This window comes from Kogia breviceps, chromosome 1, assembly GCF_026419965.1.
Source record: "Kogia breviceps isolate mKogBre1 chromosome 1, mKogBre1 haplotype 1, whole genome shotgun sequence".
Classification (NCBI taxonomy): Eukaryota; Metazoa; Chordata; class Mammalia; order Artiodactyla; family Physeteridae; genus Kogia; species Kogia breviceps.
Window position 1 is genome coordinate 137,750,421 of NC_081310.1, and position 14,565 is coordinate 137,764,985.

The 14,565-nt window shown below is 35.7% G+C and overlaps 2 protein-coding genes across 3 annotated transcripts in view; one reads left to right on the plus strand and one right to left on the minus strand.

The window, feature by feature from the left end:
- Positions 1 to 1,781: 1,781 nt before the first annotated feature.
- Positions 1,782 to 9,362, minus strand: FPGT (fucose-1-phosphate guanylyltransferase). 2 transcript variants are annotated; one of them, XM_059055611.2, is made up of 4 exons: positions 9,192 to 9,362; positions 8,053 to 8,220; positions 6,807 to 6,899; positions 1,782 to 4,749 (listed from the first exon to the last, which is right to left on the minus strand). In XM_059055611.2, exons 1-4 carry the CDS (start codon positions 9,271 to 9,273, stop codon positions 3,293 to 3,295), a joined length of 1,800 nt encoding a protein of 599 aa, XP_058911594.1. In that variant the 5' UTR covers positions 9,274 to 9,362; the 3' UTR covers positions 1,782 to 3,292. The 2 variants fall into 2 exon arrangements, with proteins under 2 accessions (XP_058911594.1, XP_066861901.1); XM_067005800.1 differs by having other exon boundaries at positions 9,129 to 9,323.
- A 54-nt stretch (positions 9,363 to 9,416) lies between these two features.
- The window catches only part of LRRIQ3 (leucine rich repeats and IQ motif containing 3), a 233,899-nt gene continuing 228,750 nt past the window's right edge, over positions 9,417 to 14,565 (plus strand). Inside the window, exon 1 of the mRNA XM_059055610.2 lies at positions 9,417 to 9,597. The gene's annotated coding sequence lies outside the window, so the exon portion shown is untranslated. The remainder of the gene's footprint in view (positions 9,598 to 14,565) is intronic.

The window sequence follows — 14,565 nt, forward strand, 5'->3', positions numbered from 1 at the left end:
CTATTATATTTTTAATAGCTCCTAGTAGATAAGGATGCTCCAAACCTGTCAATGTTCCAAAGGGGAGGATATCAGTACCTAGATTCAGGCTGACTGGAAGCCAGACCTTCATACAGCAGCTTTCAAGAGTATGCAAATATATACTGTCCTGTGGGACCACAAGCCCAAGCCCTACTGGCCACCAGAGCCAGGTAATCTGGAGGTGTCCCCTATGCAGCAGTTGCAAAAATCAGGGTTCCAGACAAGTGAATGAGCTCTTTCCTCGGAGATACCAATGAGCTAGGGCGAGGCAGTGGGAGAGCACCAAGATGGTGTCCATAGTCTATGTTCCTTGAGAGCAGCTTGGTAGGCCACTAGATGTGTGATTAACCTGAAGTCCGACCCTCAGGCCAAAGCTCCAGAAGCAAAGAAAAATGTCTATTCATATCCTCTGCCCAGTTTTTAGTTAGATCCTTTATTCCATATTTCAACCTGATCCCAAATTGTGGTCTATTAGAGAACAGCCAAACTGGCAAGTCTGAATGATGTCACTTTAAAGACAAATAAACAAAAAAACAAACTAGTCCAAAATTTTTATGAATACAGACAAATGGGAACACGAACACTAGCATGTTGGAGCTTAGCACACCGGTATTGAAGGGAAGGAGAATGTGTAGTGACTTGTGACAAAGTTCAGTACAAAGAGTGTTAATAATACAATTTCAGTAAGTATAAACAACTAAACTTGTGTTCCTCAACCACAATAGAAATCAGCTTTATCTAAACATATTTTATAGGCACAAAAGATTTAAATTAAATTAAGCAGCTAATGGTAGCTTGAATTATTTCTCCTGCATTAAGTGAATTTATAAAGGTAACTTTCAAGTACCTTTAAAAAGGTCTTTTCTTTATTAATAATTTAGTTATAGACATAGATGAAGACTTGTTTCATCAGCTAAACAACAAAAAGAGCACCTGAAATCCCTTAGACAATTTTGAACAAATTAATATTTTTTTCCTTAGTTATTTCTATTTTAATTCTGCTAGACTACAACAAGTTTCAATTCTGGGTCTCCAGGTTGCTCAAGTCCAAAGGGCATTATGGTGTATGTGAATGGCATGTATAGCACACCAGTTACCAGCTGTGATAGCTATACATATATTTTGCAGCAGGCAAGTTTTGATTTTGGCTCTGTGCTAAATCTGGTAATCTTTATATAACATAGATAGTATTGTTAGCCTCAGAAGATGAGTGGATCATCACAGCTTGTGAGAATTCTGGATTCATTCCATCAAATTTTTGTGATTTTCAGCAGCATATAACTTGGATTTTCAAAGCTGTATTCCCTCTTATTATGCATTAATGCACACTATTTCTGTTTTGTTTCCTTTACAAGACAAATGCCCAAGGGAGATTAATATCAAAAGTTGCATTTTTGGGCTTCCCTGGTGGCGCAGTGGTTGAGAATCCGCCTGCCGATGCAGGAGACACGGGTTTGTGCCCTGGTCCGGGAAGATCCCACATGCCGCGGAGCAACTAAGCCCGTGAGCCATGACCGCTAGGCCTGCGCGTCCGGAGCCTGTGCTCCGCAACAGGAGAGGCCACAACAGTGAGAGGCCCGCATACCGCAAAAAAAAAAAAAAAGTTGCATTTTTTTCCCATGCCTTCTTGGTCATTGTTAATTATTAACTCATCAATAAGTTTACAGAATATATTTAGTTACAAATTGTAACTGTCCTTCACAAACCTTGAAAGTGTATGATTTAAGGGCTGTGATTTTATGAAATAAAAATGACAAATCAAGAGAAAATGTCAAATTTATTACTTATTCATGCATGTGATTATCACATTGGTTGAGTTAGATACACTGCTGGTGATACATGTGTGGTACTACACACCAAGCGATGCATATCAAGGAAAGATACTGCCAAATTCTTTGAAACGGATAACATTTCAAAGCAACTAGAATCCATACATTGTGCAGGAATATGATTAACGTGGTGACCACCAACTTGTCAGAAACCTCCCACTGATTTAAATAGAACTACATTCTAGAGACATGTGATTAAACTAAGGTAAAAGTGAAACAACTCTGTAAAGTAATAAAGCATCAGCATCCAACTTGCAGAACAGGTATCTGGTGTCCACAGCTTGAAGATAAATCCAGGCGTCAGTGTGGTGGTGGCACTTGTAGAATATGCAGCTTTATCAATACTTTTGATAGCACAGCAGATGGTACTAAATGGTATTAGAAGATAGCACATGGATATCAACCACTATTGAGTTGAAAATTGCTTTAGAAAAGTTTGACTCTAGATGTGAAGCTTTAGAAAAGTCTTGACTGTATCTTAATATTTCACTTTTTTGTTCCTCTACATGTATTTGCAAAAGGGTTAAATGACACAAATCTATGTTTAAGTGCTTTTAAAAAAGATTTCCAATAAATAAAAACTTCAAGTAACAAGAAAAGCATTGCATATTTTATCGGTAGTGTTTTCTCTTTTTCAGTGGAACATAAAATAATGGTGATTCTTAATAACTGGCACCTTAGATCAATTAGATTAGAAATACAGCATTGAACTTTTAATGAGTGACAAACATAACATTCTCTGAAATCTCTGCAAGTAAAGCAGTAAATGCTAAACAATGGCTACCATATATCTTTATTTACTCCTTGGGAAGAAACTTGAAAAAAATATAAATATCATAACTGAGGGTTGCTGATTAGTCACACAGATTTTTATCATCAGTTTCAGAATGGTTTGTATCTATTAATATTTAAGACTATCACAATATTTTAAACATTCATTTAATTTGACTGTCAGCCATGGATTTGTTTCTGAAAAAGTACTTCTACAGTATTCCTACAGTGCTTTGAAGACCCTACAGTATGACATTTTTATTAGTTCATCAGAATAGGTCTAATGCACTTGAGGAGAGAACTGCCAATGAACAGTTAGAACTTCATTGGAACCAAAGCCCAAAAGAAGATAAAAAAATTCTGAAGGTATATTTAGAAAATTACCTTTAAAACAATTATAGTATTTTGTGAACAAAATAATATTCCACAAATCCACCTTTATAAAAGAAATTTAAAAGTGATAAATATTTTTTAAAAATCACTTTTCTGAACTTACATCCTTAAGCTATTTTTCATTAAAAAATGGTTTATTTGTATTTTTGTTATCAATTTTATGCTACAGCAATGTTACTATAATTTTCATTAATTCACTTCAATTAAAAAACAACAGTCTACAGAAAACTCCTGCATCTGCAATCTTGCTCAATCAAGAAAGGCAGAGTATACAATATTTAAGATGTCTCTAAATCAGACTGTTTTCTATTCAAAGTAAGTTCTAGAAAAATTTGCTCCCTATAAGTTATCATGTCTTCCACATCTTTGTAGTAAAGCATTTCTTCAATGGACAACAGCTTATATTTATTCAGGCTGAATACTGACTTGTTCTGTACAGCATTTAACATCTTTAGGGATGTTGTAACTGAATCATTCAAAGAAGAACAAACTGGGAAAATACGAGCATTCCACAAACTCAAACATGTCTTGTTTCCAGAGAACAGTTCCTCTGTAACTTTGAGATTCCAAATGTCTAAGCATGACAGGAAACAGACTCCAAAGAATTGAAGTAACTTTATATCTGACAATGTTTTAACATTCTTTTTCAAGTTGTCTTGCACTCCACATGCCATAGTTGAATACTTTAAGTGTCCATTCATCTTCAAGCTTAAGGAACACACAAAAGAATGTGCAGACAGGACGGCTGTTGTTATGATATAAGAACCACTAATAATGCAATTTTCCCCCACTGAAACATCAGGCCCCAATCTGGAATACTCTACAACTGAGCCAGGTGCCACAGAACATCTTGAATCCAATATACTTTGAATGATACAGGATTTGTTACTAGAGCATTCTGGTATTGCTGGAAAGATGCTAAAAGCTATGGACTGTAAGCCAAGCTCTGACTTCAAATTGCTATCAGAAGTAAAATGAAACAAATATTCTTCAGTTGTTCCAATGTGATAAAATTTGGAGTTATTAAGAACAACAACATTTAGTGATGTTCCTTTAAGAAGATGAAATATTCTTTGCCTCATGTCTATCAACTCTGACTCTTCTTTAGTAACATTTGATGTGTTTCTGGTATATTCCACAGTTGCTCCAGGTCCCAAAGCCTGCAGAAAGTCTCCATAGGCATCTATTTCACAGTTTAGTGTACCTATTTTTTCATAAAAAGCAAGTAACTTTTTCGCTGTTTTATGATCCATGTAAAATAGGCTGTCTGTGTAGACATACTCAGGGTATAATTTAAGAGAGGGTATATCACCCCCAGCAAAGCTTTGTTGAAAAAAATTTCTAGGTCTACACACAGCATCAAACTGATACATCTTTTCTATGCTGGGCTTATGAAGGAAACGACGGCAACTTCTGTACTCAAGGTCTCTATGTTCTAAATAGTTAAAAGGTTCTAAGACAAATACTCCATGTGTTGTACCTACAGTCAAACTAGAAGGATGAGCTAAAGCAGTAAAGCCAGGTTTGTCAAACCTAATATACTCAGATTCTCCAATACTATAAAGTTCAATATCATCTGCACAGGTAACCAGAATCCCAGGATTCATATGTGAGGGGAAATCAATGTACATGGCTAGTTTTAATTCCAACATCTGATAAATGGGGCTACCAAAAGGTAAAGCAGTGAAAATTTTCCCCAGAGCACTTGCATTTGGAAGGCGTTGACTGTAGCCACCTATATAAAATTAAACAAAATAACTGTTTTAAAATGTTTATAAGATTTAAAAACCCAGAAGCATCAGTTACAACTCAAAATATCTCTAAAGATATTTAAAATATACAATATATTACTGTATCCCAGGGAAGAATAATAAATTCCAGATTACAAATTCACAGAGCAATTCTGTAGAGATTTGCTATAATGCAGTTCTAGATTAGGAAAGAACTGTAATATGCTTTACAGACTATGAATTGTTTTAACTCAACTGGATAACAAGTAAAAAGGACAATGAGCTAAAATATGACCTTATATCTACATTTTACACAATAAATTTCAACCATGTTTAAACGCCTGCATTAAAAATCCACTTCATGGGAAAAAAATGTCACAAAAATCTAATATACATAATTACCTATTAAAGAGTAATTTCCAGATGGAATGTGTTTCCTCAATTACATATACTTAAAGGAAGTAAAGGTGCATTTATTTAAAAGCATTTTACAATGTATATTTGTTTTTAATTTTAAAAGGCTTTTCCCTCTAAGATGAGCCTTATGACTTAATTCCTTGAAAAGTGTGTTCTCTTAAGTACATTAAATAGCTTACATCATTTTTACGTAACTAATTACAGTGAGAGGCATAGTAGAAAGAGTCACACAATAATGGGTTCAAATTCTGGTTCACCACTTTTTAATTGTTTATCTTTGGACTTTAACACTAAATCAGCAGATGTAAATACTTGCTTTGTCATGTTTTGAGATCAACAATACATGTAAAGCACTTACTACAGAGTACATCATTCAACCAATGAGAGCTAATACTTTCTTTTTCATTTTCCAAATACTAACCAACAGTAAAGTTCAGCATTGTAAGAATTACCTACTTTTAATTACACTTGACCCTTGAACAATAAGGGTTTGAACTCTTACCAGTCCACTTATATGAGGATTTTTTTCAATAAATACTGTAAGACTATATGACCCAACGTTGGTTGAATCCCTGATGAGAAACTGTGGATATGGAGTGGAACTGCCTATATAGAAGACCAACTATGAAGTTACATGCAGATTTCAGACTGTGTGAGGGTCAGCACCACTCACAGATCAATGCATTATTATATATTTTCAAGGATCAATTATATTAATATATATTTTCTGGTGTCTAACTTAATTTTTACTAAATTAGTAATAATAATACTCGTTCTGGAATAAAACTGTAAATTTGAATTTTTCTTTTACTTTTTCAGTTAGTCTTAAAATCAGAACTTGGATGCTTTACTCGATATCATCTTTAAAAAGAATCATTGTTCCGTATATGAATCCTAAAAAATGAAAAGTGCCTTGGTAACAATGTGGATGAGTGGCTCTAAAATATCTGTTCCTGAACTGGTACAAGTCCATGACAAAGTTTCGCCAGCCTCCAGTACATAGAGGAAAAATAACAGATGTTCCTTTCATATAACCAAAATTTCCATACAACCAAATTTTTCCAATTTAAAAAATTATATTCTGAGATTACTTCTTTCCTACCTTTCTATTCCCTTTTTTGGTGTGTGATTTTCTCTCTTTTATACTTTCTTGTCAACTCCATGTTCTGTCACCACCTTTTCTTTTTGTTTTTAAACTCCTAAGGATTATGGATTTGGCTACCAATAACTAGATAAAAATGTGTTAACAGAAGGTTTTGTGTAAAGTCTGGTAATCACAGTACTAAACCAGCCTCTTCCCTACAGCAAGAATCCTTTCTAAAGCATTGTCAAGAAATGTTCATATTTTGATGAGTTCTATCTTAGGAAGATAATGTTCGATATGTATACCAAAAACAATACATGAAAAGTTGAGGATGTATGTAATCTACAATTTTCAGGTTAAATTTTGTGAAAAATATTATGCTACTTACAACCTAAAAATATTAAGGAAAGCATAAAATATTTGTTTCCAAAGCAAAATAACTTCAAAGACAAAAGAAAGAAAAAGAAAGAGGGGATAGTATTAGTAAGGGAGAAAAAAGCCCCTTAGATATAAAAGGTAATATACTAAATGAAAATGTAAATTAGTAAAGTGTAACATTACCAGAGTGAATTAATAGGATGGTAAAAGAATTCCACTCATCTCCATAAAGTTTTTCCAAACATCGAAGGGCACAAAGTGTCGATCCTCCATTTCCTTGAAAATAAAGATAAAAAGCTCAATTTATTTCACAGAAAGTTACAAAAACTTTGTTATTACAGTAAATTTAAGTGTTATAACTTTGAGGATATGACCTTTGGCTACAATTAACCAGGCAGAGAGCAAAGGTACAGGCAGAACAATCAAACTAAATACACATTTCCTAGCAATTAAATAACTAGTAATAAAACCCAGAGATGAGCCTTTGGTAATAAAAGTTGAATTAATCTTCTCCTGAAAATAGTAGTAAAAAGAAAGAAATGATAAATTAAGCAATCTGCAACACTATAAGACTGTAAGTTTACACATTCACTTGGAGTTATGAACTGTAAAGCCTATTAAAATAATTCTCCCATATGATCATATATATGTGTTAGATTTACTTTCCAAAAAGTGTTTTAGAACCTGTTTTCCTAAAAAACATCTTAAATGTAACTTCCACTTACTAGTTACCATGGGCAAGTTATTGAACATTTTGTGCCTGAATCTCATTCAAATATGGGAATTAGAAAAGTACTGCCCATATATTTATGAGGATTAAAACACTGGCTAATTAGGACATGCCAGTATCAGATACAGATACCCTAACTCCGAGCTTCAGCTTTAAGTATCACATGGAAAATGGCCCCCAGGAAAATAGCATGTATTTTTATTTGCAAGGTAAGGTCAAAAGGCAAAGTGGACAAACTGGTTTTTAAAAGTAAACATCTATGATAATTATGCCATTAGACTGTGCTCTTTCACATTCTGCATTGTGGTCCCAAGAGGCCAAATATTTATTTTACCTGATTTGATCTCTTCATGTAAGTTTCTGAACAAATTGTGTAGTTTGGAGGGACCTTAAGAGCCCTACTGATAAGGTCCAAAAGAATATTCACCATCTGAGTAAATTTTATTAAGATTAATAAAATTCTCTTTTAAGTAACATAACATTCTGGAAGTTTTTCATGGTAAGTCCACAATGTGTAAAAACAGTTGCCATGCCTTTTATCTTTCTTAAAAAATAGTGAACTTACATAAAAATTTTAAAGTTTGTAAAGACTATAGGTGGTAAGACACACAGTTTATCAACTGTAAGCCACAGGAAAGCTTTTCTTCAATGATTATTCTGCCCACAATTTATGATATAAATCTGACCATAAATGTGTACCAATTTTGGCTCCAGCAGGATCAACAAAAACATGATACTGAACTCCAAGCGGTAACTCCTTTTTTCTCAGCTTTTCTGACAGCTGTTGCTTATAAGCAAGTTCCTGTTTATCATCAGCTGCTGTTATTGCAACAATGTCCCAGAATTCTCCAGCTGCCACAGATTTGCCTATGTGTAAGAAGAAAGTGATAAATATTATCAGAATTCTCTAGCTGTTACAGGTTTACCTATTTGGAAAGAAGGAAAAAAGAGGTAATAGTATCTCTAAAAATGTATCTTCTGCTTTTGAGAATTAGGGAATAATGAGTGGTCAGCTAGTAGGATTCAAAATAGTTCTAATGAGGATTGTTCACAAATTCTACTTTTTTTTTTCCTTTTAGATTACTTTCTCCTTTTATGGTCTACAGTCCCATTTATTTAGATTTTCTTAGAGTTGTAATGTTTCTTGATTAAGAGAAGTACTTTTGACTTGCTAAAGATGAGCTCAATTCTTAAATAAAGAGAGGAGACAAAGGAATATATTAATCTCCAGCTTTGAAAATCAATTTTCACATACAGGGACCACTTAATGTTTATTGGCTAAGAAAGATTAAATCCAAGGACCCATTGCTACAATGTTGGTGTTCATAAATGTGGGCACTTTTTAATTGCCTTAAAATGAGCCATGCATGTTTACAAAGGTTACTGGAGAATGACACCAAATTCTGGATAACAGAAAAGTTCCCAGCTCCCTGATGAACTCAATAAAAATCACTATGCTTTAGATCTTCTAGGTTTATTTAAAATAATTTTTGCTAATGAGCTAACAAAACGAATAACTTGGATTTATAGCTTCACTAGTCAGGCTAATAACTGTCTTCTCACTCCTCCTCATATATATATATATATATATATATATATATATATATATATATATATAGGCAACTGGTAATAAACTTAAAGAAAGTAACAAGCATAACGTAAAGAAAGGAGAGTGACAGAAGAATAAAAAACTCAAGAGATACATTAACTGCACCTGGGCCAGCGTCCTAGGCCCGCAAGTGATTAGTAAAAGGAAGTGGTAGTACAGCAAATACCCCAGAACGTAAAGCGCCCTCCCTGTCCATTGCCGGGGAGAGCCAAGTTTCCTCCTTTGGTACCTCTAAGCTCTGAAAACCTCCGCAACTTTCGCTGGGTGGCTTCTCGCAAAGATACGCCTGGAAAAGCACTCGTGGTTGCCATAGCTCACTTTCCCCAACACCGCCAAGGACTTCCAGCTATCCTGCATCCCAGCACCCCACGCATGCGCCCTGGGACGTAACCCGTTCTTTGGTCCGGTTTCGTCTCTGTCCCGCCCCCTACGTGCGTCACTCACGTAACTACGCCCCCGAAGCTCTGGCTTGCCTAAGGAAAACCACGGCGGCGGGAGCCCAGGGCTTTGCTCCGTTTCCCTAGCAACGAAACGGTCTCCGGAACGGATAAATGGCCACCTAGTGATTTGTCGGACTGTGCCGGGTCTGGGCCGCTTGGTCCCAACTCGTAAAGCCTTGCAGCTCGGTAGACCCGGTGAGTGGTCCTGCTTGGGCGGCGAAATTTCGAGAACTGACCCGCTTAAGGAGAAGTCCAAACTACAACCTAGCTTCTAGCTTTCTCTCAAAGGCCATTCGTCCTAACTCGTGGTTTGTTTTAGCCAGGGGCAGTTCCCAAGGACCTCTTGAGAGTTAATTCCTCCCCTTGGGTCGTCGTCTGAAGCCATCTGCCCCAACCCCAGGTCCAGATACATACACAGTCTGAACTTTTAAAATCTGTTCTCTCTTCAGGAAGCTTTGTGGCTTCTTTGCCCTTGCAGTTACTAGAGAGTGAGCCTCTCCACACCTCTCAGTTTTGAGATCACATAATAGGCTTTTGGAAGTTGTATGAAATTCTGCAATGAGGCCCTTAACGTTTGGGGTTTTTTGGCTGTTTCTCTGGCAATCTTTTGTGTATGCAGATTAATCTAGAACTTTCAATAGTATTCTTGGGAATAAGTTGGCCTTATTGGATGTGTTTTTGGTAGGTATCGATAGATAAGTTTCTTCTCTTGTAAGACACCAAGTTTATGAGTTTTATCTTTACATGTGAGAAAGCTATGAATGAGAGAGAATAGTGACTTAGTCAGGCTCTTACGATTAGTTAAGTAGTAGAGAGAAGATTTAAGCAAGATATTTCAATCCCAAACTCCAACATCATTCTACCACACCATACAGTTTATTTTAGTTGAGAAGCCTGTTTTCATTAAAGTTTCATCAGGAACATAGGCATTCAAGGCCTTACAAGTTCTTACCATGAACTTAACTTAGTTTTTCTTCTACAGAATTGACCCTGTTATTTAATTTAGTACTTAGAGCGAAAGAATTTGAGTGAAAAGGGAAATTATGCTTTCATAGTTTTATGGTTTAAAAGCTCTCTTTTTTGTTAATAAAAACAAAACTTTCTTATTATGGACACTTAGAAAATACAAAAGACTTAAGTGAGGTGAGAGAGAACAAAAGGGAAAGTAGCAAGGGAGAAAGATAACAACGGCTTAAATAAAGGATTTTTTTTTTTTTTAACTGAGTGAAACAAAGCCATCGTAAGGTTTTTATGTGACTTCCATTAAGTTTAAAAGGAGCATTTCATGGAAATGTGAAAATAGACTCTAGCGGAGAGTGGGGTAATGATAGAAACAGGGAGACTTGTTTGGAGGCTACTGCAGCAAAACAGGTGAGAGTTGGTGAAGGCTTGGCCAGGATGGTAACAGTGGGGCTGATGAGAAGTTGGTTAGATTCTGGATATATGTTTGAAGGCATAGTTAATACAATTTGCTAAAGGAATGGCTGTGGAATGTGAAAGAAAGAGAGGAGTCAAGGATAACTCCCTGAAGGCTGGAGTGACCATCAGTTGAAATGGGAAAGGATGTGGATGGGGAAGTAGGGACAGTTATTGGGGTAGTAGGGAGAGTCCAGAATTTGGTTTTGGATGCAGAAAGTAAACAGATGTATGTGTGTGCAGGGCATATGTAATGGGAGTTTGTATGTGTATGTGTTTGCATTATATATGAGTCTGGAGTTTGCAAGACAGGTCTGGACTTAGAGATATAATTTTGGGAGTTGTCAGCATATAGATGGAGTTAATTTTTAAACTACAGAGCTAGATGAGGTCCTAAGGAAAGAAAGGTCAATAGAGCCTATAAGCTGAGGGATTGTACATACTAATGAGGTAAATGCGGAAAAAGGTAACTAAATAAGAAAACTTCAGAAATGATAAGAGCTGTGAGGGGACTAAAACAGGGTGACGTGATAGACTCTATAACAGAGTGTTAAATGTATGTTAGAGCATTTCTTGGACCTGAGAAGAATGGCCATAGAAATGAATGCTTATTTTTTGCTGATATGATTACTCACATAAAATGTGCTGGACGTAAATATACTATATCAGCTATGTTTTTTGTCCTTCTGTCTTTTCTGTTTTCTTCAAATTTTCACTAATATTAATTTTTAAATAGGAAATGAAAAAGTTGTATGCTATGTGAGTGGGAGTAAATCTCTGGCAGTTGATTGTAGTGGGTAAAAAAGTCAAGGGATTTTATTTCAGTTTAGGTTTTATATAATCAGTGTGATAATGGTTGTTTAAACAGTCATAAGCTACCATGACCAGAATAAAATATGTCAATACAGGTCAGTAGTAAACCCATTATTCTGTATAGAATGGAAATGATGTGTTTGATCTTGAATGCCACATTTCAAAAGGGACATCAAAATTATAAAAAATATAATTTAAAATAAAGATTTCAAAGATTTGTTGATTTAAAAAAAAGGGGACATCAGACAAACCAAACTATAATAAGTTGAAAAAAGATGTTCTTTGGAGGCATTTGGGCTTTTTTTTTTTTTTTTTCCTATTGGAGGAGAGTATCTGAAGAAGTGGCATGAAAAGAAGTGAGATAGACTTTTTTTTTTTTTTTTTTTGTTACGCGGGCCTCTCACTGCTGTGGCCTCTCCCGTTGCGGAGCACAGGCTCCGGACGCGCAGGCTCAGCGGCCATGGCTCACGGGCCCAGCCACTCCGCGGCATGTGGGATCCTCCCGGACCGGGGCACGAACCCGAGTCCCCTGCATCGGCAGGCGGACTCTCAACCACTGCGCCACCAGGGAAGCCCCGAGATAGACTTTTTAAGAACTTTACCGAGGTATACTTTACCTATCATTAACCTATTGTAAGTGAGCAGTTTAATGATTTTTAGTAAATGTACTGAGTTGTGCAACCGTGATCACAAGCTAGGTATAGAACATTTCCATCACCCCTATAAGATGCCTTGTGCTTATCTACAATTAATGCCTATTAGGTTATTTTTATTACTATAGGCATGGATATGACTGTTGTGTGAAAGTTGTAGAGAAGCACATTAAATTTTTTCTTCTCCTTCATAAAAAGAAGCTTAAGCCAAATGGAGCAGGTCCTTGATTACGGACCATGGAGCTCAGGTACATGGCTTGGCCAGTTCATGCTGGGGCTCTCATCTTTTCTGTTACTTGTGCATCATCTCTGTTAAACCTGTCTTCCTCCTCTTACTCTTCCTGATGTGGAGTGTAAAGCAAAAATCTCTTTTTTACTGTTCCCTTTCTTTGAATTTAATTACTCAGCTAGCCTGGTCTCAGACTATTTCTTCACTAATTTTTCCAACTGTAGCCTATTGAAGGAACCCTCACCACCTTTCTCGAGGGCAAGGGAAAACTTTTTTCCCCTAAACTTCTATTTTACTTTCTCTCTTAATTTTTTTAAAGACTTTATTTTCAGAGCAGATTTAGGTTCACAGTAAAATTGAGAAGATACAGAGGTTTCCAGTAAACCCTCATATATACCCAAACATGCATAGCTTCCCCCATTATCAACATACCTCACCAGAGTGGTACATTAGTTAAAATTGATGAACCTACAATGACACATCACAATCACTCAAAGTCTGTAGTTTCCCTTAGGATTCACTCTTGGTGTTTTATATTCTATGGGTTTGGACACAGTATAAGGACATGTATACATTGTTATAATACTATTCAGAGTAGTTTCACTATCCTAAAAATCCTCTGTGCTCTGCCTATTCATCCCTTACTCCCCAAATCCTGCAAATCCTTCAACCACTGATCTTTTTACTGTTTCCATGTTTTGCTTTTTCCAGAATGTCATGTGGGAGGAATCCTACAGTATGAGCCTTTTTAGATTGGCTTATTTCACTTAATAATATGCATTTAAGGTTATACCATGTCTTTTCATTGCTTGATAGCTAATTTATTTTAATGCTGAGTAAACAGTCCATTGTATGGATGTACCACAGGTTATTTATCCATTCACCTACTGAAGGACTTCTTGATTCCTCCCAATTTTGGTGATTGTGAGTAAAGCTGCTATAAATATCCATGTGCAGGGTTTTGTGTGAAAATAAGTATTCAACTCCTTTGGGTAAATACCAAAGAATGCAGTTACTGGATTTTATGGTAAGAGTGTATTTAGTTTTTTGAGAAACCCCCAAACTGTCTTCCAGAGTGGCTATACCATTTTGCACTCCTACCAGATGAATGAAAGTTCCTATTGTTCCACATCCTTGTCATCAGTTTGTGTTATCAGTGTTAGACTTTTGGCCATTCTAATCGGTGTGTTATGACATCTCATTGTTTTCTTAATTTGCATTTTCCTGATGACATGTGTTGAGGAGAGACTTTCATATGTTTATTTGCCACCTATATATCTTCTTTGCTGAAGTGTCTGTTAAGGTTTTTGGCTTATTTTTTAACCTGGATGTTCATTTTCTTATTGTTGAATTTTAAGAGTTCTTTGTATATTTTATATGAGAGTCCTTTAGCACATGTGTCTTTTGCAAAAGATTTTCTCCCAGTCTGTGCCTTGTCTTCTCATTCATTTGGCACTACCTTTTGCAGATAGTGTCTTTAATAGTAATGAACTATAGATTATAAACTATTTTTTTTTATTGATTATGTTTTTGACATTGTATCTAACAAAGTCATCATCATCCTAATGTCATCTAGGTTTTCTCCTAAGTTATCTTCTAAGAGTTTTATTGTTTTATGTTTTACATTTAGGTCATATATCCAATTTGAATTATTCTTTCTGGAGGTATAAAGTCTGTGTCCAGATACATTTTCTTTTTCATGTGGCTGTCCAGCTATTTCATCACCATTTGTTGAAAGTCTGTCTTTGCTCCACTGTAGTGCTTTTTCTCCTTTGTCAAAGATCAATTGACTGTATTCATGTCTGTGTTTCTAGACTCTATTCTGTTCCACTGATCTATCTTTCTTTTGACAATACTAGACTGTCCTGATTACTATAGATTTATAGTAAGTCTTGAAGTCAAGTGGTATCATTTTTCCAACTTTGTACTTCTTAAGTATTGTGTTAGATACTGAGAGGTCTTTTGCCTCTACATATAAACTTTAGAATCAGTTTGTCAATAGCAATAAAATAACTTGCTGAGATTTTGACTGGGGTTGTATTGAATCTATAG

Excerpts from the sequence above, each read along its gene's own strand:
- FPGT (XM_067005800.1), bottom strand. The coding sequence starts at position 9,273 with ATGGCAACCACGAGTGCTTTTCCAGGCGTATCTTTGCGAGAAGCCACC. Across the intron at positions 8,221-9,128 it reads AGGGCGCTTTACGTTCTGGG|GCAAATCTGTGGCAGCTGGA; the intron begins GTATTTGCTGTA and ends TCTTACACATAG. Across the intron at positions 4,750-6,806 it reads CATCCTATTAATTCACTCTG|GTGGCTACAGTCAACGCCTT; the intron begins GTAATGTTACAC and ends AATTTTATATAG.